This window comes from Hemicordylus capensis, chromosome 17, assembly GCF_027244095.1.
Source record: "Hemicordylus capensis ecotype Gifberg chromosome 17, rHemCap1.1.pri, whole genome shotgun sequence".
Taxonomy (NCBI): Eukaryota; Metazoa; Chordata; class Lepidosauria; order Squamata; family Cordylidae; genus Hemicordylus; species Hemicordylus capensis.
This window is the reverse complement of record NC_069673.1, coordinates 634,568-658,557: the sequence shown is the minus strand read 5'-3', so window position 1 is coordinate 658,557 and position 23,990 is coordinate 634,568. Positions and strand designations below refer to the sequence as shown.

At 55.9% G+C, this 23,990-nt stretch overlaps 1 protein-coding gene across 4 annotated transcripts; it reads right to left on the bottom strand.

The window, feature by feature from the left end:
- Nucleotides 1–934: 934 nt before the first annotated feature.
- EGFL7 (EGF like domain multiple 7) lies at nucleotides 935–23,659 on the bottom strand. Of its 4 annotated transcripts, XM_053282056.1 has the most exons (10): nucleotides 23,402–23,659; nucleotides 20,371–20,441; nucleotides 10,958–11,152; nucleotides 9,363–9,485; nucleotides 8,673–8,788; nucleotides 7,431–7,526; nucleotides 6,862–7,029; nucleotides 4,956–5,026; nucleotides 3,935–4,097; nucleotides 935–3,327 (listed from the first exon to the last, which is right to left on the bottom strand). In XM_053282056.1, the coding sequence occupies exons 3-10, from the start codon at nucleotides 11,038–11,040 to the stop codon at nucleotides 3,305–3,307; spliced, it is 843 nt and encodes a 280-aa protein (XP_053138031.1). In that variant the 5' UTR covers nucleotides 11,041–11,152; nucleotides 20,371–20,441; nucleotides 23,402–23,659; the 3' UTR covers nucleotides 935–3,304. The 4 variants fall into 4 exon arrangements, with proteins under 4 accessions (XP_053138031.1, XP_053138034.1, XP_053138032.1 ...); XM_053282059.1 differs by lacking the exon at nucleotides 9,363–9,485; XM_053282057.1 differs by lacking the exon at nucleotides 20,371–20,441.
- Between the last annotated feature and the right edge of the window lie 331 nt (nucleotides 23,660–23,990).

The window sequence follows — 23,990 nt, the reverse complement described above, 5'->3', positions numbered from 1 at the left end:
GAGTTCGCTCTCCCCAAATCAGTCACGGGTTGCTTTAATGAACTTCGCCTTTGAAGCTGACTTGAAGGGTTGGAGCTTTCCGAGAGAGAAATCTCCCGGCAAGAGGCCAGGCTCCCTGTTTGGGGTTCACTGCTCCAAGGTCGGATCTAGCTGGAGACGGAGCTCCAGGTTCAGCATGGAGCAGTGAGCAAGGAGAGTGGCGTGGCCGTCGGTCTGGAGGCTGAGCAGCCAGAACTGCTGCTCCCCCTCCACCCGCCACGCCTCTGGGGCCTCGGCTGTTTTTCTTGGGCTGTTCATCCTGGCCATCTCTGGAGGGACAAGGGAGCAGCCCCACCAGGCCTCTGCTGCCCTCCAAATAGGGCAGGCTGGGGTGGGTCTTGTGTGCTCCCCTCTGCTTGCTTCTGCCAAGCCACCCAGGAAGAACAACGCCCCTCCTGCAGGGCCATTGGTGGCAGCCACCGGAGAGGACTACCTGGCACTTGTGAGCACCCAAATCCGGCGCGCGCTCCTGCAGGCAGCATGCCTGGGAGGACCTTGTTTTGCACAAGCCAGCGGGTGGGGCTGGACCTTCCCTAGCAAGCATGGCCTCCGTGCAGGAGGGCCAAGGGGGTGGGACTTCTGGTGGGTGGGTGGCTGGGGTGTTTGCACAGAAGCAGAAAAACCTCAAGTGCCTCTGAATGTAAACTGGTTCCCACCTACTGGAGTTTGATGCTTTGACACAAGTGTGTGTGATGAAATAGAACTGAGCTTTATAAAGAGAATTTAAAGAGAAGGATTCTTGGGCGTGTGTATGGTATGAGTATTGCTTTCGTGTGGGAGAGGTCAAAAGCGCTTGTGTTTCCTTAAGATCACCACTTGTATTGGATGTGCCCCCTCCCTCCCTCGGACTCTGAGGGCACTGGAGGGCAGCATTTGGCATCAAAAGGCAATGGTGTTTTTGTTTTTGTTTTTAAAGCTTGCATTTATTTATTTTATTTGGTACACTTATCTATATCGCCTTATACAAAAAAGTCCCTGGGTGGTTAGTAACATTACAATTGCTAGCCAATAGGGACTTGTGCAAAGTCCTCCAGTACAACAATCACAATAGCAGGAGAATGCAGCAGGCACTGGCCAGCTATGTAGCTTGATATTTGAACAGAAATGCTACCTTAAAGTCAAAACATCTGTGGTTCTCCAGCATCCTCTTTCTGCTCCCCATCTCAATCTGTTGTTGCCTGTAGCAGCAAGCACGAATTTGCTAAACAAAGTCTGGTTTGTATTTGGACAGGTGGTTACATGTAAACACTGTAAGAGATTCATCTTTAGGGGAGGGGGGCATAGCTCAGTGGCAGAGCATCTGCTTGGCATGCAGAAGGTCCCCAATTCAATCCCTGGCAGCATCTCCAGGTAGGGCTGGGAAAGGCTGGAGCTGCTGCCAGTCAGTGTAGACAGTCCTGAACTAGATGGGCCAAGGTCTGACTCAGTAGAAGGCAGCTTCCTATGTTCCTCCTCACCCCACAGAGGAAGCTGCCATATACTTAGTCAGATCCTTGGTCTCCCATTCATTTGCATCCAGAGTAGACCCTGCTTAGCTAAGGGGACAAGTCATGCTGGCTACCACAAGGCCAGCTCTCCTCTCTTTAGTTGATCACCTTCAACTTAGAACTAATAAATAGAGCAACCAACAACACCCCCCTGCACTATTTGGAGTTGAACTGCTAGTGACCATGGAGGCTCTTTTAGAGGTCTGTGCATATCTCCAGATAAATGTGTCAGGTGGGCCTGGCCCCTCAAGCATCCCTGCCGCTTCCTCCAGAGAGGAAAAAGGGCCCACCGGCCATTCCACTCTCCCCTGCCCCACTGCCCGCTTGCAGCCGTCAGGTGCTGGGAAAATGCCCCCTCTCCTGGCAAGGGGAGCCGTAACCTCCCATTCGCAAGAAGGGTCCTTCAGCCTCTGTTTTTCAGAAGTGTGATTTTGTTGTATTTCCAAAAAGAGCAATTGCCCGGTGGCACCGTGTCTCTTGGGTTCCTCTCTCTACACACCGCAAGCTTCCTTGGAGGGAGGGGACACAGTGGGGGAAACTAAATGGGACTCGGGGAGAGGCTGTTGGGCACCCCGCTTTGGGAAGACGGTCGACCCCGGAAATGGCCAGCATCTCGCTCCTGTCTTCGTCTTTGCACTAAGAAGCTTGTGCAGCCATAGAGAGGTTAGCTCCAGGCTCCTCAGATTTGTAGTCCAGCAACTGCTGGAGACCCAACTTGGAGGACCCCTGGGTGAGTGTTAGGGGGGTCCTGGGTAACGCACACACTCCCTGGGTGCGTCAGAAATTAAGCACAGAACGCTGGAGTTGGAGTGGACCCTGACGGTCTGCCAAAGCCTGTTTGAAAACCTCCAGCGAAGGAGAGCCACCATGCAAGGCAGATGGGTTCAATATTGAACATCGCTTACATTCAGGGAGTTCTTCCTACTGTCTAGCCTGAATCTGCTTCCTTCCAATTCAGAAAACCTGAATCAGAGCTGAAAGGTTGCCTGGGGGTCTCCTAGTCCAAGCGCCTGCTTGCTAAAGGAGTCTGTTACAGCATGACTGTCCAGCCTCTTTGATGGCCTCTAGAGGAAGAGAGACTACTGCTTCATGAGGCAGGCAGTTCCACCGTTGAACTTGGGGAATGGTTGCTCTGTAGCTGAGAGGACAGCGATTGCGGGTAAGGGACTAGAGACTTCCTTTCACAGCAGAAAGCAGTTGGCAAGAGTACAACTGGCATATGGACACTTTAATGGGGAATTGACACAGTTGGAACGTTGGCTCCCTGCATCCCTTCAAATCCCAGCTGCTGTGCTGGGGGTACCACTCCCCACCGTCTCAGCCCTCCAGCTCCCAAGATTTTCTGGGGAAGCCAAGACAATGCAGTAATTTTCTAAGTGTCATGTGGCTACATCTTTGGTCTTCGTGGGGAAGGTGACCCCTTGCCCCCCACCCACCCAGCACCGACTTGGAAAAACAGAACTGCTTGGGGGAAAGTGGACATGTTAGTGCTTGCTTTCTCAACCTCGTACCACAGTGAGGTGTGGATTTGTACACGTATTATTTTATATTGGTGAGAGGTTTTGGATGTCAACAGTAGCTTCCAGACAAGACTTGTTCTTGCCCCTTTTGCGGCTCTTGGAAGATCATCTTCAGAGTGGAATTCCACAGCTGACCACTTTGCTTTATCTGGTTTCCTGTTACCGGGACAGGCATCGGCTACTAGTCAACAGAGAGCTGCGTTATAAGTGTCGGAGTGAGGAAGAGGAGGTTCTGGCACCTTGCTTCTTCATCCACCCTCAGAGTTCATTCTTACAAGAACCTGCACAGATGCAAGAGATGAAAGACGTCATGGGTACAGGCCGCTAGACCCCTACCTCGACCACTCTGTAACAAACTGGAGAAGCCTCAAAAATAAGGAAATCTGCCCAAGGTTTTACACATCGTTCACAAGTTCTGGGAGACATTTTTGGTGAGGGTTACCCCTGCTAACTGAGCAAAGAGGCACCTTTTTAAAAAGTGGTGATTCCCTTTAGCAGGGGGAGAGCAACTGCCCCTATCCGACCCCAGCTCAGCATTCCTCCAGTGGCTGTTGCTGGTCTCTACCTTTATGTTTCTTTTATAGATAGTGAGCATGGATTTTAAGTGATGTCATAGGATAGTTATTTCCCACATTTACTGTGTGGGAGGAACGTGCTGTGCACTCAAAAGCATGCTCGCCTGCAGAAGCTTCCGGGTTCCCTCCCTGGCAGCATCTCCAGATAGGGCTGAGAGACTCCTGCCTGCAGTCTTGGAGAAGCCGCTGCTAGTCTGGGTAGACAATACTGAGCTAGATGGATCAAGGGTCTGACTCAGTCTATGGCCGCTTCCTATGTTCCTATGTTGAAAAGAAGTGCCAAAGAGAAGCTAGCAGGCTTCTCGCCACTCACAGGTCTCCAGCCGCTCTTCCAGAAAAGAGATCTGCTCACTGAGGGAGTCGATCCTGTCCAGTTGCTGCAAGGAGTGAGCGAGCAGGCTGATGGGGTCGGTGGGGATGCCCTCCAGGCCAGGGGCTTCCAGTTGCAGGAATGGTGCCAAAGCCAGCTGGAGTTTCTGTTGAGAGAGGAAAGGGAGGCTGAAGGTTACGTAGGGATGGGCTATGCTCTGAATAACTGGCCAGGCGCCTGGCATGCTCATGCAGGTCGCCCTGCGGCTCATCTGGGAGGAAGCCACAGTGGCCCATAGGAAGCTGCCGTAGACTGAGTCAGACCCTTGGTCTATCTCGCTCAGGATTGTCTTCACAGACAGGCAGCGGCTTCTCCAAAGTCGCAGGCAAAAGTCTCTCCCAGCCCTACCTCCTTGGAGATGCTGCCAGGGAGGGAACTTGGGACCTTCTGCTTTTCCCAGAGTGGCCTCAACCCCCGAGGGAAATATAATCTTACAGTGGCTCACACCTCTAGTCTCTCATTCATATGCAACCAGGGTGGACCTTGCTTAGCTAAGGGCAGCTAATCCTGAGCTAATCCTGCAAGGAGCAACTGCTTTGTCCTGCTGAATTGAATCCCACCCGACAGGGGCCAGCCAGGCACCACCAGGAAACGCACGAGCAGGGCATGGCGATCAGTGTCCCCTCGAACAACCCCCAGAATCTCCAAGGAGAAGCCATTGCAGCTGGGGATTCTGGGAGTTGTAGTCCACAACAGCTGGGGATCCCTGTTCGAGGGGACACTGTTGGCGATGGTCTTCTGTGGCTGGTCCTCCAAAGGCCAACTGCCCCGGCTCTGTCAGTCATGGCTCTGTGAATTCTCCCATTGGCCTTTTTAGGCCTCTAAGTTGGTCCTTGCTGCCACCTGGTGGGAAGAAGTGCTTCTGTGGGTCTGCCCTAGGCCAGCCACCCAGCCTCCCCATGGGGCAATACCCCCTCCGCCAAATCCCTGCATGCTGCAGAAGGAGAAGGGGGCTGCCACTCACTTCTTCCAGCGCGACCACCCTGCTTCTCAGCTCCTTCACCTCCTCCGATGCCGCTGGGTGGGCGACTCCGGCTGCAAACAGAAAAGCACCAGTGAGGCTGTGACTTTCACGGAGGGCGGCGGCGGAGGAGATCTTTTCCACTCCAAAAGTTCCCAAAGCAGCCCCTTGCATGGCAGGGTGGTTGTGCCAGAAAGGCTCCTTGCCCCACAACGGGCTCACAATCTGAAGAGAGGGAAGGCAGGCGGCTCCAGCCACGGGAGGGACTCTGTGCTGCCCCCCTCTGGCGGGGAGTGATGGGGGTTGTAGTCCTACGCCATGTGTGTGGGCGACGCCAGGTGCCCCCTCAGCACGGCGCCCCTGCTGCAAAGCCCTTTCCTGAACTCAAAGTGTCCCGGGCTGCAAGACGCCATTTCTGAGCCATGCCACCCTACCCCAGAAAGCCGCCACCGCCGCAGTGGGAAGAAGGTCCGGGCCTCCCCGCTCCCCTGCTGCGCAGAGAAGGGCTGGGGCAAGGACCGGACTAGGAAGGCTCCCTCGTCTCCAGCAGTGCCGCCTCCACCACCGTTGCTCCTTCCGGAAGAGGCCGGTGCGCTTCAGCATCCTCCTGTCCACCCCGCAGGACTCTGCAGGGGGCCTCCTGGCTCCGTCGCTTCCGTCTGCTGGGGGTGCCGACCCGCCGCGCATTATTACTCACGGTACGAGTTTGAAGTGGCACAGCGCGTACCAAAAGTAATAATGAGCCGTAGGCAGCGTCGCCGGGTGATCCTCCTTTGCCGGGGGTGATCAAGAGGGATCGGGTGGAAGCCAGCCAGCCTGCCCGCCGGCCGGCCCTCTCCCTGGCCCAAGAAAGCCACTGGCCCCAGACGCGCTTCTCACAGCCTGGAATGGGCACTGGAGCCGAGTCAGGCTGGGCAGTTTGCTGCTGTTTCTGGCAAAAGTCTGAGACTGAGGGTTCTCTGCCAGGCTGCATCCAGGTGTGCTCGGAGCAAAGTGTGTGCCTCAAGCCAGCGTCCTGAAAACTGCCCTTTTTAAACGTTAGGAGGCAAGTTTCTAGTCCTTGTGGCGGAAGAGATCTGCTCGGAAACATGCGCGCGGGCCCTGCCTGCTGACGTCTTAGAAGCCAGAAGGAGACCCGTTTCCGGTGCAGAGCTCCCTGGGACCAGCAGAGCCAGAATAACACCTGCCCCCGCGGGGTTTGCTCTGGTCCCGTCTTCTGTGCAGAACACGCCGCTCTGGATGCACCCAAGAGACGCAACACACAAAAGCAGCACAGGGGACGAAAGGAGTCGAAGTGCATCAATGCTGGGGCTGCTACTCAGGCGGTGCTTGGTGGTTGTGCTCAACTCAGTGCGCCAGGCCCCGTGCCACAGAGGAGAAGGCCGTGGGGAGGGAGAGCCTCAGGGTCACAAGCCAGTTTGCTGGGGGTGGGGTGGGGTGGGGTGGGGTGGGGTGGGGGAGGAAGGCATCTCACCCCAGCCCCAGACAGGAGGGTGCTAAACCAAAAGGCACCCTCAAGCCCCCACCCAGGGAGATCGTCTTGGGATACAAATCCCCTCCACCCAGCAATGGGTCTTTAGCAATGCCCCTGTCGCTGGGCTGCCTCCTCCCTCCCACAGCCATGATTTTCAGAATGGAAAGAGAGAGGCTGACCCCACCCCCTCGGGCCACAGCTGTCCCACGCCGGGGCCAGGTGGTGGGGCAGAAGACAGGGACATGCTCTGACACAGCCATTCCGTTGCTGCCATAACCTATTAAATGGAAAGGAAAGGGACTCGGGGCGGGGGGGGGGGGCCCAGTCCGAACGCTGGGGTTCTTCACTCCTCCGGGTGTTGCATGAAATGCCTGCAACAACTTCATGCACACACACACACCACCCCCCAGCTAACCTGCTTGAACGGAATCGTACCTGGGCTGGTGGGGAGGGGGGCTTCCGTGGCGGGGTCCGGGGCCTGGCAGGTCTTCCCGTCCGCATGGAGCTGGGACCCTGGCGGGCAGGCACAGCGGTAACTCCCCGCCAGGTTGAGGCAGAAGTGGCTGCAGCCGTGGCGTCTCCCGCCAGCACATTCGTCCACATCTGAAAGCACAGGAGGAGGCGAGGCCTTGCGTCTGCCCCAGGGGGGATGCGCCCCACTTGAATGGAAACAAGTGCTGCTGCTGCAGCCCCCCCACCCCACCCCCAGCACTGGGCCTTGCGCAAGATCCTCTGCTCTTGGCGCACTGAAGATGCACAGGCTTTATCACGGGCTACTCGGCGTTCTCAGCACCCTTGCCTCACTAAATCGCCCAGGATTCGGGGGGGGGGGCTGGAACAAGGACAGTCAAACTGGTATGAAACTGATTTAAATGTGCAGTACGGCTCTGCCCTAGAGCACCTGGGACCCTCTAGTCCCGTTACCACTCATGCGCCAGGCGTTCCCAGGACATGCTTTGAGCTGCAGCCCCAATGCTGGGAGCCCTGCTGGGGGTCAACTGTACCTGTCTGACAGCACCGTCCTGTCCATCCCAGAGGGCAGCTGCATTTATTTGGGGACGCACACTTCCCACCGTGCTGGCAAGGTGGCTGGCAAACGGCTGCAAGGCAAAGACACACAGTTACGCCGGCCAAGTGTCAAGGGAGTCTCAGCGCATGCACGCTCAGGCCCACGCCCCACTGAGCCAAAGGGGCCCGCAGAGAGAGCTGCACCTTCCCGAAACCATTCACTGGAGGTCCTGTGCTGGGGGCCGATAGGGCCAGTTACTCCCCCCCCCCCGCTCAATAAAGAGGATCTCCACATTAAAAGGGGCCTCTCTGCCAAGTTAGCTCCACTTCGGCCTGCCAGCTGTCATTGAACTACAACTCCCATCATGCCTGACTACTGGCCACGGTGGTGGGGAGTGACGGCAGCTGGAGGACCCATGTTGCACCCCCCCCCCCGTCCTAACCAGTTGCAGGAACAGGGAGCCCTGGAGCTGGGGTGGGGGGAGTGTTGCCATTTCATTTCCCGGCTTCTTGAGAAGATATGGAAGACCCGTTTTCCTTTTTACAGGGGTGACTCATCATCACGTCCACAAGGGTGGTCAGTCCTGACGGTGATTTTTCTGTCAAACTGTTCAGAGCCAGAAAGAAAAAGGTGCCCTTTTCATTTTGCTCTGGGTCCCCCTTTTAAGCCCAATCTCCTCCTGCTCAAGGAAAAGCAGGAGGAGGAGGAGGAGGAGAGCTGGTCTTGTGGGAGCAAGCATGAGTTGTCCCCTTGCTAAGCAGGGTCTGCCCTGGTTTACATTTGAATGGGAGACTGCGTGCGTGAGCACTAGAAGAGATTCCCCTTAGGGAATGGGGCCACTCCGGGAAGAGGACCTGGGGGTCCAAGATCCCTCCCTGGCAGCATCTCCAAGATAGGGCTGAGAGAGATTCCTGCCTGCAACCTTGGAGAAGCTGCTGCCAATCTGTGTAGACAATCCTGAGCTAGATGGACCAAGGCTCAGTAAAAGGCAGCTTCCTCTGTCCCTAAAACGTACTTGGCCCATGCTCAGAGGCATGTCGGCTGAAGTGGCAACGGCTGGGTTACAACCTTACAGGTTTCGCCCATATTGCACCCAAGGCATTTAGGCTTGCTTGGTATGTCTTTTTTTTTTTTTTTTAACCTAAATGACTGATGGGATAACAAGACTGGTCACGAGAAGAGTTCTATGCAGCCCAAAGGGACCTTGGTTGGTACCTGAGAAGGGGGGGTGTTTTACCTATATTGCACCCAAGGCCAGGGCGCCTGCTTGCCCGTCTCCATCCAGGGCAGCATGTGTACGCTGGCTGCGAAACCGTCCGATACACCGGGCGCTGGGCGATCCTGTAGGTAGTTCTGCAAATGAAACGGCAGGAGAAAGAGTTGGGCCGTCACAGCCTGCAGTGCTGAAAAGCAAATGGCCCAACTGTTCCAGGGCAGAAATGTCACGAGGAGGCAGAGCCCACAAGACTCTTCAGCAAAGCAAACATGGCCACGACCCCACGTGCAAGCATGACTTGTCCCCTTAGCTGAGCAGGGTCCACCCTGGTTGCCTATGAAAGGGAGACTAGAAGTGTGAGCACTGGAAGATCTTCCCCTCAGGGGATGGAGCCGCTCTGGGAAGAGCAGAAGAAGGTCCCAAGTTCCCTCCCTGGCAGCATCTCCAAGAGAGAGGACTGAGAGAGACTCCTGCCTGCAGCCCTGGAGAAGCCGCTGCCAGTCTGTGAAGACAATTCTGAGCTAGATGGACCAAGGGCCAGACTCAGTAGATGGCAGCTTCCTAGGTTCCTACCCCCAGGCCCGACAGAAGTCACTATTCCCCACACAGCAGCTGCTGACGGACGTCAGGGTGGGAGCCTCTTTCCCATCGGAGTGAGGCTCCTGGGCTGTGTGCCCCACCTTCTTCTCTGGGCAGGGTACTGCTCCTTACCTGTACGTGCTGCAGAGTCGGTACCCCTGGCACACAGTGAGGTAGGGCTGGTAGACCGGCTGGGCGTGGGACACGAGGGAGGACACGGCACGGCTCTGCACCTCCACGGAGCACACCCGGGGCCTGAACGAGAACCGTTGCGACTTGGAACGCAAGCAAGCAGCTGGGGCAGGTGGCGGCAGCAAGGGAGGCGGAGGCCGGGGGGGGTCCCAGGTTAGACACCAAGCCGCTTTAGACGGAGGCAGGGGGCCTTGACCTGGGGAGGCGGCCAGGGGCTGGGCCTGGGGCCTTCTGCGTGCCAAGAAGGGGCTCCGGCAGGGACCCTTCTGGTCTTCCCCGGAGATCTCGCCTCTCTCAGCACCCCCAGCAGGAATCAAACCGGCAGCCCAAGGACTCGAAAGCACCAGGCGAGACAGAAAGCGAGGCTGAGGTCAGCCGAGGGAAACAACCCATAATTGTCGGAATGCAAGATTGGGTCTTCAGTCGAACTGATTCCTTTTTTAAAAAAAAATTAGTGTTGGTGCACAAGTTATAGACAGATTAGCTACGTCCAATACAATGTTTTTGGCAGGTTGGTTTTTATAATCACAGCAACTTCATGCTGCTTGCTTCTAAAAATGTTTTGCCAACGTCGTGATCGACACTCCACCCGGGTTAAAAGTAAAGTTGAGGCACCAGTCGAGTTGGGGTCGACTCGGGGCCCCCACAGAGCCCTGTGGCTGTCTTTGGTGGAATCCAGGAGGGGTTTGCCGTTGCCTCCTCCTGTGCAGTATGAGATGATGATGCCTTTCAGCACCTTCCTAGATTGCTGCTGCCCGATAATATCGACGTTTCCCATAGTCTGGGAAACACACCAGCAGGGATTCGAACCAGCCATCTCTTGCTCCCTAGGCAAGTTACTTCCCCGCTGGGCCATTAGGTGGCGCTGGTTACCTGGCACTTAATTTCACCAGGGGTCAAAGAGGAGGGATTCCGGGGTTGGGGGGGGGGACTTAAACCTGGACTGTCAGTATCTGGCAGGCCTGCAGATTGCCTTTGGGGTTCTCCCTGGCTGGGCCCCACAGCCCAGCAGGAAGCTATCCTCACTCTGCAGCTCCTGCATCACTAGCCCAATTCAGACATGATGCTGTTCAAGTGTACAGATTTCTTATTTGTTTGTGTGAATGACTGTACCTGGGTTCATTTCAGAAGTGAACCTGGAAGCAGGCCATGCCAACAATGCATGAGTCAGAGAGGAAGTGGATTGCGGTACCTGTGTTCAGCACAACGTGGGAATGACCGGAACTGTGTACAGATTTGTGTATGCTGTGCACTCACTGGACGAGTGTTGAACATAACATGTGAATGGGCCTGCTGTGCTCTCCAGGGGGGAAGCGGTCCTGGCTGGGTGCCCCGCCCCTGGTGTGACAGTGTTGGCACAGCCAGGGGAACTACCCGCTGGACTGAAATGCGCAGGATGGGTAGTTGAGGACAGAGTGGCCCTTTCCGGGCTCCTTAGCAGCTGCTATCACACGAGGGATGTCTCAGGGGGAGGCAGGTGGGGGCACTGCAAAGCAGCTGGGCTCAGACGCAGCAGGCAAGAGCCAAGAGCTTACCCTGGCTGGAAGATGCGCTCAGCAGTGGTCACTGTGAGGAGGAGGAGGAGGAATCCTGGGAGGGAGCAGCGGACCCTCCTCATTTCCTGTCCTCTGCTGGGCCTTCCTCCCGCTCCAGCGTTGCATGAAGAAGAAAGCACAGAGGCGTTGTAGCAGGCGCTGCTACAGGCGAGGTCTCTTCAGCGAGCAGCCGAACTGGAAGCAGAAAGGACAAGCCGTTGGAATCGCGCGGGGACAACCAGCCCAGACCACTGAGAGGTGCCTCCTGTGCAGGTCCTACTGAAATGATACAATGCTAGAGTCGGGAGGGACCTCAGAGGTCATCTAGTCCACCCCTTCCGCTTAGTACAGAAACCTGCTACAGCTTCCCTGATAGTCCAGCCTCTGTTAGAAAACCTCCAGCAAAGGAGAGGGCCCCACCCACCGCACTGCATGAGGCAGGCTGTTCCACTGTCCCAACAGCTCCCGAAGTTAGTAAACCCCTCTCAGTGTCTAGCCAGAATCTGCTTCTTGTGACTCCACCCAAAGGCCAGCAAGAGGAACTGTCGCTCCATCTAACGTCTCTCAACCCTGATGTAGCAGCGAGTCACTCCGAAGCCACAGAGGGCCACTTCGAACCCCTGAAAAATGACTCACACAGAATTATAAGAGGCACCCTGGCATCAGCCTCAGCCTTAGAACCAACAGGTCCGAAGGAAAGAGGAAGAGAAAGATAAACAGAGAGCGATTCGGGGAGGCGGGATTCTTTGGAATATACTGTATGCAGCACACACCCGAGCAGAATTGGTCTAAAGTGGCACGGTCAAACTGTAGTTGGCTCAACTGACCAGTCAAATAAGGGGGAGGGGGCCCCTATGCTAATTACACTCCAAAAAAGCCCCCACCAAGTTGCTATGAAAACAATGACCATTCCAAACATCTGCAATCTATTGTTCTCCTCAGCTCACAATATGGAGCAAACTCCAAGCGTTGGGCCGGGGTACGTCAGGAACCAGACGTTTTCTTTTTGGCTGGCGTGTCGAACACGCGTGACAGCCCAAGCAGACGTCTATCAAAGGAAACAGACGCACACAGAAAAGGCCACAGCTAGCTTGAAAATGTAGTTGGAGGTGCAATGCCAGGCTGGGGCGGGGGGCAGTTTTTAAACAGAGAGTCCCCCAGACCCGCCCCCCAAGTCTATAGGGGGGGAGACCCCATGCTTGCCAAAGCTAGCCAGATGCCACCAGGATGGCTGCCCCCCTGAACGTTCTTATTTAGACCGTCTATGTGCAGCTTTTCAACGACAACAAACGTTTGCAAAGTAGTTTGCAGAGCAAAATATTGGCCCAGCCCCTGCCAGATGGAATGCTGCCCCCCCCCCCAGGAACTCTGGCTACTTGTCAGCCACTGACGGAGAAGAACCAGCCAGCAGCAACTGCCAAGGTCTGAGGTTACTGACTTGTGGTCCCAACACGCCCCCCACCCCCTGCCACCCGCAAAGGGGCCAGGAGGAAACCTGAACTGGTTTCAGGGGAGCGAAGCCTGGTGAGTTACAAAGCTGGCCAAGCTGACTATTTATCTACCATATTTTGGGGCCAAACAAAATTTGGTGCCTGGGCTAGCTCTGCACCCTTCCGCACTTTTCAAACTGGCAGCACAAAAAGAAACGGAGCCCCTCAGTGGCAGCGTGCTTGACACATCCCACTTTCCCTCCTGGGTTTGCAGTCCCAGGCTGGCAGCAAAACGAGGCAGCTGTCTGATGCCCTGGAGGGCTGCCATTCCTGGCTGGTGGTCTGCATTTGGTTTGGCAGGACGCAAACTGCACCGGCCTGCTTTTAAGAGGCACAAGAGAAAGACCAGGGCACGACACTCCCCCCCCCCCAGTGTGGGCCAGCAACACTCAAGCAGGGGGCAGGATTCTGGCAGCACTTGCAAAAAGAAAACACCGGAGAGTCTTCCTGAACAGGAACAAGAGGGCCATCTCCCTCTCACTGCAAAGGGTGCCGCTTCTGACTGGCTTCTTAGGCCTCTAGAGACCAGGAAGGGGGGGCAACCTCCACGCAACTTCCCCCTCGGAGGTCCACAGCTGTGCTTCAGCCTGGCATTGTGGGCCTCCGTTTCCAGCCGCTGCCCTCTCCAAGCACAATCCAGGCCTCTTCGTTCCCAGGTGGCTAAGTGTTGACTTTTTGGCAAGAACACACTCAAGTGGGGACTTCTCAGAGCTCTTTCCCTTCAAGGGGCTGGAGGAGATTTTCCGCACCCAAGAAGGGAACCAACGTCCAGCCTTCAGGGTCAACACTCCACTGAGCTGCAAGCCCCCAGCCTCTTCGAGGGTGACGTCAGCGCCCCAATCCCGTAACTAAAACTGGCAACACCGTCTGCACGGACTCCATTCCCCCCATGACAACAAACTGGCGTCTGGAGCTTGGGCGACGTTTTTGAAACCCCAGATGCTGCCAAGAAGGAAATCTACATTCTTTGAGTGGAATAAATAACAATAAAATGATGTGTTTAACTTTACATAAGCTGAAGGCAGAGAACAGCTTTAAGAAGAGAGGCTCTGCTTCCAACAGGGTGACACACACATTTCGCTTGTTGCACCGATCACTTTTGGTCACACAGGTCTGACAGATTGGCAGAACAGAAACTTTGCAGAACTTTGTTTACCAGCAGCAAAAGTGAGATTTCTTTACTTTCAAATAATATTTTTGTCTGTATTTTTCAATACTGAAAAATATTTTTTTTCCATTTTCAACAAACCATCAACCCAATGTATAAACATAAACAACAAAGCAGACGCAGCAAACCAGAAGCGATAGTCACTTTGCTATCAAAAGCTGGTTGGAGCGGGGGGGGGGGAGACTTAAATCAGGAACATTAGGAAAGGGATCAAGCACGTCTCTTGTGGGTTATTGGATTTATTTAACACATTTCTATCGCCCCATACGCAAATCCCTGGATGGCTCACAGTCTAAAAAGACAATTAAAACACGAACACAATTTAAAAATACAGAGGAAAAACTTTAAACTTGAAAACGATCAACTAAAAGTCTGACTAAGCAGATATGTCTTCAGACCCTTCTTTAAAACATCCAAAGGGGAGGCTCTACTTTCCTTAGGAAGTGTTGTACCAAAGTCTTTGGGCAACCCTAGAAAAGGCCCGGTTTCAAGTTGCCACCAACCAAGCCAGTGGCAACTCCAACATAGGGCTAGGGTGCTCCAAAACACAGGGGCTGCAACGCGAAGGCCCTGCTCGCTCACACCCCATGGGCACCAGCAATTTCTCTTTCACTCTGTCTTCTACTCTCCGAGTACATGATGGTCTCTCTGTAGCCTTGCTTTCCTCCACCAACTTGAGAAGAGCATCTGAGTTAGAGCATGTGAGGTGTAACTCCTGCTGCTGAGAGCCATCCATGTGCTTTGCAAGGAGCCATGGGGAAACCGTTCCCCACAAGTCAATGACTTGAGGATCCATCCAGTCCAGGACGAATCGCTTCTGCAAAACAGGGAACAGCCCAGCCACGCAATGGATATTGCGAACACGAAAGCAGGAGGAAGGTTGAGGAGGCATCTGAAGAAACGTACGAGGACTACTCTGCAAAATACTGAACTGATATGAAAAGATGGTAAACGGACAACACGTTATTAGTTTGCAAAACTAGCAGAGCCTTGGATCACCGTGGGTGCTCCTGGCACATTTTTAAAAATTAGATGAAACATGGAATTATTTCACTCCCAGCAGCAGACTTCTCCAGTACGCTCCAAACACATCCGTTGTTCCGTTTGGATAAAGATCTGATCGTGGAAAAACCCGGTAACCAGTGTCTAAACGCAACACATGTTTTTAATGCCGCAAGGAGCCCAGAGGGCTGGAAGCTCTTTCCTATCTCATGTTTACCTACTGTAGCTGCGATGCTCACTTCCCCCCACTGATTCCGACTGGTTGCAGGGCTCTGCTGGTGCAGTTGACCAGGGACAGGCACAGGTCTGGTTGGCTGGTACCTGTCCCTGGGGACAGATGCCGGAGGGTAGCTGTGTGGGTCTGTTGCAGCCAACATGCACACCCTCACAAGAGTTTTGTGGTACAGATTTACTGTGGCAGAAGCATCTGTGGCCTGGATCCCATCTCATCTGACACGGGAGGTGGTCTCCTCCACCGGCAGAGACAAACAGAGGAAAACACGCTTGGAGGAAAGACATCGAGGTTTCTCGCGGAAAAACGGCAGCAGTCAGCCCATAATGGTGAAAAGTCAAGTCAAGAGAAGCCGCCGGGATTCACTTGGTAGCCTGCTGACCTTCTTCTGTGCCTTTTCAACTCCACCTGTCGTTTTCTCTTCAAGGCAAGTTGCTGGGAGTCAGGCTGCTCTCAAAGGCAGAGGAGCAGAGCCAGCAAAAGGAAGTGGCAACATGGCTCACTTTTCCAAAAGGGTGTGCAGCCATCATAGGAACATAGGAAGCAGCCTTCTACTGAGTCAGACCCTTGGTCCATCTAGTTCAGTACTGTCTACACTGACTGGCAGCGGCTTCTCCAGGGTTTCAGGCTCAGGGGTCTCTCCCAGCCCTACCTGGAGATGCTGCCAGGGATGGAACCTGGGACCTTCTGCAGGCAAAGCGGGGTATGGCCCATCTCGTGAGGAGATATCTAACAGAAGACAGCACTCACATGTAGCCTCCCATCCAAATGCAAGCCAAGGCAAACCCTGCTTAGCAAAGGGGACATTTCATGCTCACTACCAGCCACCTAATGGCACAGCAGGGAAATGACTTGACTAGCAAGCCAGAGGTTGCCGGTTAAAATCCCCGCTGGTATGGGAAACACCTCTATCAGGCAGCAGTGATATAGGAAGATGCTGAAAGGTATCATTTCATACTGTGCGGGAGGAGGCAATGGTCAACCTCTCCTGTATTCTACCAAAGACAACCCCAGGGCTCTGTGGTCACCAGGAGTCAATACTGACTCGACGGCACACTTTACCTTTTACTTACCACAAGACCAGAAAATAGTCACTGACCATCAATTCAACTCTGTTCTGATGCCCAGACATTGTGGGATTACAATTCCCCCCATCCCCTACCAGCCCTTGTGGCAGGGGATTATGGGAGCTGTAGTCCAACATCATCCTTTTTAGATTGTGAGCCCTTTGGGGACAGGGAGCCATTGTCTTTCTTGATTTCTATCTAGGTAAACCGCTTTGGGAACTTTGGTTGAAAAGAGGAATATAAATATTTGTCACATTTGTATCCGGGCACGAAGGGTTTTGAACCCCTGAATGAAGCCATCCAAGTAAACAACCCCTGATTGTTAGTCACTAATTGCCCCTCATCTGGCCCAAAGTCCTGAATGCCAGACCCACACATTCAGCAGCAGGACCACGACACCCTTCAAGACAAGGGTTGCAGGGCCAGCCCCTCCGACCCACTGCGGAAGGACTCCCAAGGCTGACACTGCCCGCCCCCCCGGACAGCCCGAGGCCGCTGCTGGCACTGGCCCCACACCTGGCCCAGCCCCAGACTCTGCTAGCCAGCGGTGGGGTGAGCCAGGCAGCCAGTGAGTCGCGAAGCCCCTCCTGAAAGGAGCCCGTCTCCTCAGACCTGCTGCTGCTGTGGGGGGGACCATTGCGACCCCCAGGGAAGCGCCCTGTGGTCGAATGCAGAGGCGAGGCGCTCCGGGGTTCCAAACATCTCAGCACATCGGAAGTCTGGAGACGGAATTATGTTCCTCGGCAGATAACATTCCGGCGGCTGGATCCAACCTGGATCCAATCCCCTCTCCGACATTCCTTGCAATCAGCACCGCTGACTAAATGAGAATGTGGCCGTCTAATAAGAAACATTCCCGCACCACACGCAGGAGGGCTGGTGCTGCTGACTTTGGATGCTGAGCAGGCAACATCCTGACAGCAGAGAGCAGACGAGGGCACCAGCGGAACGCCTATGAATTCCCTCGCATTTCTGTGGCAGCGATGGACCTTAGAAGCAGCCTCTGAGAGGGCGATGGCTGTCCTCAGGGGAAGTCCAAGAAGAGCTGGTCTGGTGGCAGCAAACAGGCATTGTCCCCCTGGCTAAGCAGGGTCTGCCCTGGTTTGCATTTGAATGGGAGGCTACACGTATGAGCACGCTAAGACATTCCCCTGAGGGGATAAAGGGGCTGCTCTGGGAAGAGCACCTGTGCCTGCTTGCATGCAGAAAGCTCCACGTTCCCTCCCTGGCAGCATCTCCAAGACAGGGCTGAGAGAGACTTTGGAGAAGCCGCTGCCAGTCTGGGAAGGCAATCCTGAGCTAGATGGATCAAGGGACTGACTTGGTATATGGCACCTGGGATTTTGAGGCATACAGACCCTGAAAATGGAGGTTCCGTTTATGTAACATAAAGAACAGCCATTAACAGAATTGCCCACCAGGAATAATAAGTATCTAAAGACGAATAACCAAGGAGTTGGCAGAAGACTGATCCTCCTTGGCCTTTAATCAAATGAAACACTCCAGACTAAATTTGCCGATCAGCAAGAGCTCTGTACAGGTGGGGAGTGGACAGTGTTTGAGATACAGAAGGAAGGACGAGATGATGTATTCAGTAAGCCAAAGCTATCCAAACAGGCCACCTCTACATGCCTTTTTCATCCCCTACACTCCAGGGAAAAGGATACTGAGATGCCGTGACGTGTCTACACCTACGAAGGTTAGAATCGTTCAGACCGTGGCTTTTCCCGGGACACTCTATGGATGCGAAAGCTGGACTTTGAAGAAGCCAGACAGAAAAAGTATTGATGCTTTTGAACTTGGGTGCTGGAGAAGACTTTTGAGGAGACCATGGACAGCCAGGAGAACAAACCAATGGATCCTAGAACAATCAGTCCTGAATTGTCACTCGAGGCACAAATGACCAGGCTCAAACTATCAGACTTGGGACACGTTCTGCAAAGACGCAGCTCCCTGGAGAAGTCCATCATGCTGTGGAAAGTGGAAGGAAAGAGAAGGACGACCAGCAGCCAGGTGGATGGACTTGATCACGACAGCCATGAATGCACCACTGAGAGACCTTCAAGGCCAAGATGAAGACAGATCAGCCTGGAGAGAATCTCTCTGTGTGCTCGCAAAGAGTCGACACTGACTTGACGGCACTTAATCAATCAATCAAAAACACACTACAGAACCAAAACCTCTTGAAAAATAAACAAATCAGCCCCTCATGCTCAGCCTTGGGAAGTCACTAGCTCTGAGCCTATTTCCCTTCTGTAGAATGGGACCTAAAAAGGAGGTAGGGGTGTGTGTGTGTTTGGACATAACAGTGTGTGTGTGTGTGTGTGTGTGTGTGTGTGTGTGTGTGTAAAAAATGAGATCGAACAATGTACTACCTCACAGGACTGTTGTGACCATGTTTGATCACAAAGTATGCCCTGCAAACATGGGCCGCGGTGACAACTCGCCAACCCAGGGCGTCCCATGCTTGGGCCCCCAGGTGTTGGTGTTGGACTACAACTCCCATCACCCTCTGTCACAAGGCAGGGGATGATGGGAGTGGTAGTGCAACATCAGCATCGGTGGGGGCCCGCCCGCGTTTGGGAAGCCCCCAAGGCAAGCAGCGGCGGCTTGCATCTGCAGAACTCTTTCGACCTCGGGGCCTGGTTTCCTCTGGCGCCACTAGGTGGGGATCTGCTCTCGAGATCTACAAGCCCGCTGCTGGGAAACTTTACACTTTTTGACTTTTTTTTGCAAGGGGTCTTCTGCAAAAGGAAGCTCTGGCGCGGTCAGCAGGCCGCTGGAGGGGTGCCGCTCCCACGGACTGCAGCCGAGGCGCGGAGACGGCCCGGGTTTGCTGCCTCCGCCGCCTCCGCCGCCCTCCTCCCGCTGGGCCGCCCCGCCTGGTCCCCTGATCGGAGAGCTACAGCCCCGAGAAAAGGAGGGCGGCGGCTTGGGCGCGGAGGTCCCCCCGGCCCGCGCGCATTGGCGCCCCCTTCTCCTCCGGTGCACGCGGCTCTAATCACTCTAATAACAACAACAGCAAGAAGCCACGCTAATAATAACCGGGGGGGGGGCTCCTCTGGCTCTGCACGGGCAGCCGGCAGCCGAGCGCGCGCGCGCGAAGCCAGACGCGCCCTTGGCGCTCCCCCGGGCCAGGCAGCTTGCGCCGCGCAGCTGGGGAGCGTGGCCGCTGCCCCCCGCCTCCTCCCTGGTCCGCCCCGCCGCGCGCCCCCGCCGGGCAGCTGAGCTGGTCCTCACCTAGTCTGCTGCCCTGTTGCAGCGGAGCGGACTCCCAGCGAGCCGGCGGCCACCCCTCCCCGCCGCCGCCGCTGCCCTCCGGATTGCTCCCCGCCGGCGGCGCTCTCTCCTGCCTCCCCCTCCCGGAGCTGAATCACATCCAGGGCTGCTGCTCCCCTTCGCCTCCCCTCCGCGCGGCAGCTCAGCGAGAGGGTCCGGCGGAGGCGCCTTTGCGCGAGGAGGAGGAGGAGGAAGGCGGCGCCGCTGCTGCCCCGGCCGGGAGAAGAAAGCGCGCCCCCCCCGCTCCCCTCCCCGCCCCAGGAAGCGCGCGTGCTCGGCTCCCCGCTGCCTGGGTTCCCACCGCCCGCCCGCGGCTCCAAGCAGGCAAGCGGGATCCATGAGGACCAGCCACTTGGGGTGCCCAACTAGCCGAGGAGCGAGCGAGAGAGACCAAACGGCGCGCTTGTTGGGCCGGATCGGTACCCAAGGCCGCCCCGCCGTTGATCGCGACAGGAGGACACCCACCCGCTGGGGCTGGTTGCAGGTGCATTGGAGGCTCTGCCAGAGCAACCTCCAACCGCTCCTTGCACGTGTGGACGAGCCAGCCAGGAGCGACCTTTCATCTCCTCCCTAAGCAAAGGCAAGCTACGCCCAACATGTGTGTAGGGGGATTGCAGGGGGTGTGCTGTGGCCACCACAAATAATGCCCACCTCATGGCGCAGCGGGAAAATGACTTGATCATCAAGCCAGAGGTTGCCGGTTCGAATCCCCGCTGGTCTGTTTCCCACCAGACTATGGGGAACACCTCTATTGGGCAGCAGCAATATAGGAAGATGCTGAAAGGCATCATCTCATACTGTATGGGAGATGGCAATGGCCAACCCCTCCTGTATTCTACCAAAGACAACCACAGGGCTAGTCTATGGGCGCCAGGAGTCGAAATCAACTTGACGGCACACTTTGCCTTTAGTGAGAGCTAAGCCTAAACATGGAGACGTCTGAATTGACATCTGCAGTGTAGCCCTACGTCAGGCAGGAAAGGTGGACTCCTTGGATGGAGAGGAACTGCTAGCCAAGAACCAGGGCTGAGTGGCCGTGGGGGCCACTCTGCAGAAGGGGGGCTCCTACCTCTTGATTTGGTGTCAGCTTATTTGGGGCGGGGGCGTATATGCCGCTGCTGCGGCCAGACCAAAGAGGGCAGCCACAGGCTCAAATCGCAAGCCGGAGAACTCACCAGATCCATCTTCCACAGTCATCTGCCCTCAGACAGGAGGGGGCTTCTTTGGACGGCAGTGTGATTTCTTACTGCAGGAGCAAGAGAAACCAGGCTTATTGGGGACCTGTAAGGAAGGGTCAGGTGACCGACCTGAAGCCCTCCAGCTGTGGTTGCACTACAGCTCCCATCAGCCTCTGCCACTATGGGAGCTGCTGCCCTCCAACAGCAGCTGAGAGCTACTCCTGCTGTAATACATAAGAGGTCATTTCATAAATATCTCAAACGGGACCATTCTCGAGATGGGTTTTTCGTGTGACCTTAAGCTTGCCAACTTTCTTATTGGGGCAATAGCCATTCACTGCTCATTCCCTCTCCCCCAGTATCTGGCATTCAGAGGTAGACTGCCCTGAACCTGGGAGGTTCAACAGCCATCATGACTAATAGTCAGTGATAGACCCTCTCCTCTGTGAATTTGTTTAATCCCATTTTAAGGGCATCTAAGCCAGTAGTGAGCCAGCGTGGCATAGTGGTTAGAGTGCTGGACTAGGACCAGGGAGACCCGAGTTCAAATCCCCATTCAGCCATGAAACTAGCTGGGTGACTCTGGGCCAGTCACTTCTCTCTCAGCCTAACCTACTTCACAGGGTTGTTGTGAGGAGGAACTTAAGTATGTAGTACACCACTCTCGGCTCCTTGGAGGAAGAGCGGGATATAAATGTAATAATAATAATAATAATAATAATAATAAATAATAAAAAAGAGTGATATTGCAAAGTATGAGAAAGCAAGATTTTTGTTGAAAAGCAGTATAGCAATCCTTTTAAGAATTATATGGATAGGTAGGGAGAGAGAGAGAGAGAATGGTAGATAGATATTCATTTCTTTCATATGCATTCATTTCTCCCAAGTGCGTCCCATCAAATGGCTTCAGGGCGGCTTGCAGCAATTAATTAATAGCCGACAATGACACAATTAGCAGCCCCAACACAAAAACAGCATGCAAAAACTAAAGCCCACCCAAAAAGCCAACACAGGCAGTTCCCAGCCGCTGGATGCGTTAATCCTCCTCTTCCTCGGACTCTCCCTCACAGACCAGGGCAGGCCCAGGGACCTTGGCAGCCTCCTTCCCCACCCAGCAGCAGAAGAGGCCGTGTGGGTTTCCCCAGCAAGGGAGCCACAAAATGCCCCGCAGATGGCTTGGCCCTGCGTCCCAGCTAGCCTGACCTCAGACAGGGCCACGGAGCCAGACCTCCTCTCTCTGCCAGCCAGAGGGCCCTACGATGCTCACACAAAGGACACGGCTCCTATGGCTGTGCCCAAGAGGGAGTGTCCGCAAGAGCCCCTTTCCCCACCCCAGCATGGCAAGGGGGCCCCTTTGGAAACCTCCTCTCATCCCTCAGAGATGTAGGACCACCACCACCACCCCCCACCTCCAGTGGCCTCCTTTGCTCCTGGTCCCAGGGCTGAGGGGAGTTTCCTTCCTATCTCCCGTGGCCAGAGGTACCTGACTCCCAACATCTCGGCTCTTCCAGCTCCAGCCAGCTCTAAAGGCACAAAGGCCTCCCCCAGCCCCACAAACCGGTTCTTCCCCAGACAGAAATCCCACCGCTCTGCGCCCAGAGTTGCTTAATGTTCTAGGCAGGTGTCTGATGGGGCTCCCAGCGAAATGTGCAGAATCCCTCCTTCTGCCTAGTTGTTAAGGGACAGACACCCGGAAGACCCTGTCTCTGAGTGGGTGCGGGTTCTTTGGCTCTCTTCTGGCCACCCCTGATTCTGATGATTCCTTGAGCCCATGGCATGCATGGACTAGCCTAGGTTTGGTTTGCCAGCAAAAAAAGGCTAGAAGGACGGCATCGGAAGTAAGTTAAAGTCCTGCATATGTCAACACCAGCCTTATCCTAGTCCATAGAAGTCCAGCATCGCAAGCTTGGCTTCCGTGCCAGGACCGAGTGCGGCATTCGCAGTCTCCTGAAACCTGTTACATAGACGTGGGGGTGTCGGAGAAGGGTCTCTCTCATGCTCCCAAAGCCCAAGGACACGGAGGCACAGATCTCGGAGACGCAGGGCCACCATGCGCTGGAGACCGAGTCCTCGGGCGCGTCAACACCTGGCCGGGTGTCGCCCCTCCCCATTTCAAGGTGACACTGAAGGGCTGCTTGGCGGTGCCTGGCCCGACATATCAGACACCGAGAGAGATGTCCTGCTTGCCCAACTCAACAGGCTGGGCTGTGACGCCTGCTTTAGGGCTACCACGCGCATCAGCCAGGGGGCAACGGGACTTCTCTCTGGCAGAAGACAGTGGCCCTGTGGCGGACAGTGCCAGAGAAATGGCACGGCTCGTGGGCCATCACAACGCTAACCCCCACACAAAGAGGCACAGACCAAACTGGGGCCAGCCTCTAGAGACACACACAGACCCCCTCCACAGCTCCCCTCTGCTGCAAATTCCAAAAGAGCCTTGGGAAACGACCCTCTAGCCGCATGGTCCACACTCTCCCATTCCCTCTGCTTCCCTAGGAGGGGGCCCCACTGAACGAGCCATGGGGCACCTTTTGGACCTGGTGGCCCACTTCTCTTTACTTGGCAGGAGCAGAGCACCGGCCTCCTCCTCGCTCAGCCCCGCAGGGAGCCCCCTCGGGGCAGGGCTTCTCCTTCCTTGCCTTTGCAAACTTTTTGTGGAGAAGGGTGCACAGCTATGCTAAATCGTGTTGATAGGATGGCTGCGGGAGGAAGACCCAGCAGTGAGGGGCTTCAGAGCGAGGCACAAGGCGAGCGTGGTGGTGCTCCGGCGGCATTGCGTTGGCTGCCCTCTGTGCTGGCCCTCCTCCCGCTGTCTGTCGGTCGGTGCCTTCCCCAAGGCGGCGGCGGCAGCGGCAGCATCCTCCTCCTCCTCCTCCTCCTCCACGCGCGCGCGCGGCCTTCCTCCGAGGCAGCCCCAGAGCCCTGGCCGGGTCCTCTTCCGCTGCCGCCGCCGCCGCCGCCTGCCCAGCGCAAGAGCCCCCGGGGCGGCCGGGCGCCAGGCAGCTCCTGCTCGCTTAGGGCGCCATACCTGCGGTGGGGTCTCTGCCAGCTGGCAGCGCCTCTCTGCCCCGAGGGCCCGCCTGGGCTGCGCGCCGCCTCCCGCCAGCACTCCGAGCTGCGCCTCTCCTGGAGCTCGGGGGCCCCCACAGCGGCTGGGCTGGGCTGGGCATGCTGCTGAAGGGCCTCTCCGCCCCGGCCGGGGCGACTCTGCCTGCTCTCTCCCTCCCTCGCCGGCCCCACTGGCCAGTGGCGATGAGGCGCGGGCACAGCGGGTCCCTTTGGAGGTGGCTGGAAGGGCGGCTTTTTATGCCCGCCTTCCTGTATAAATCAGGGCTGGGAAGGGACGGACACTCCAGACAGGAAGCCCAGCGGCTGTTGCTGGCTGATAAGGGGGCGTGGGGGGGGGGGGGCGCAGAACAAACACAGGAGGGCTTGGGACCTGGAGCAGCTGAGCCATCTTGTGCTGCAGGGAGGGCAGGCCAGAGCAGCAGCAGCAGCAGGTGGGGAGGACCGGGCCTCCTCTTCCTCCTCCTCCTCCTCCTCCTCCACCCTGGCTCCCCGGGGCCACCCTTACAACGCAGAGCCCTGTGCTGGGCCTGCTGGCGACTCCCCACCTG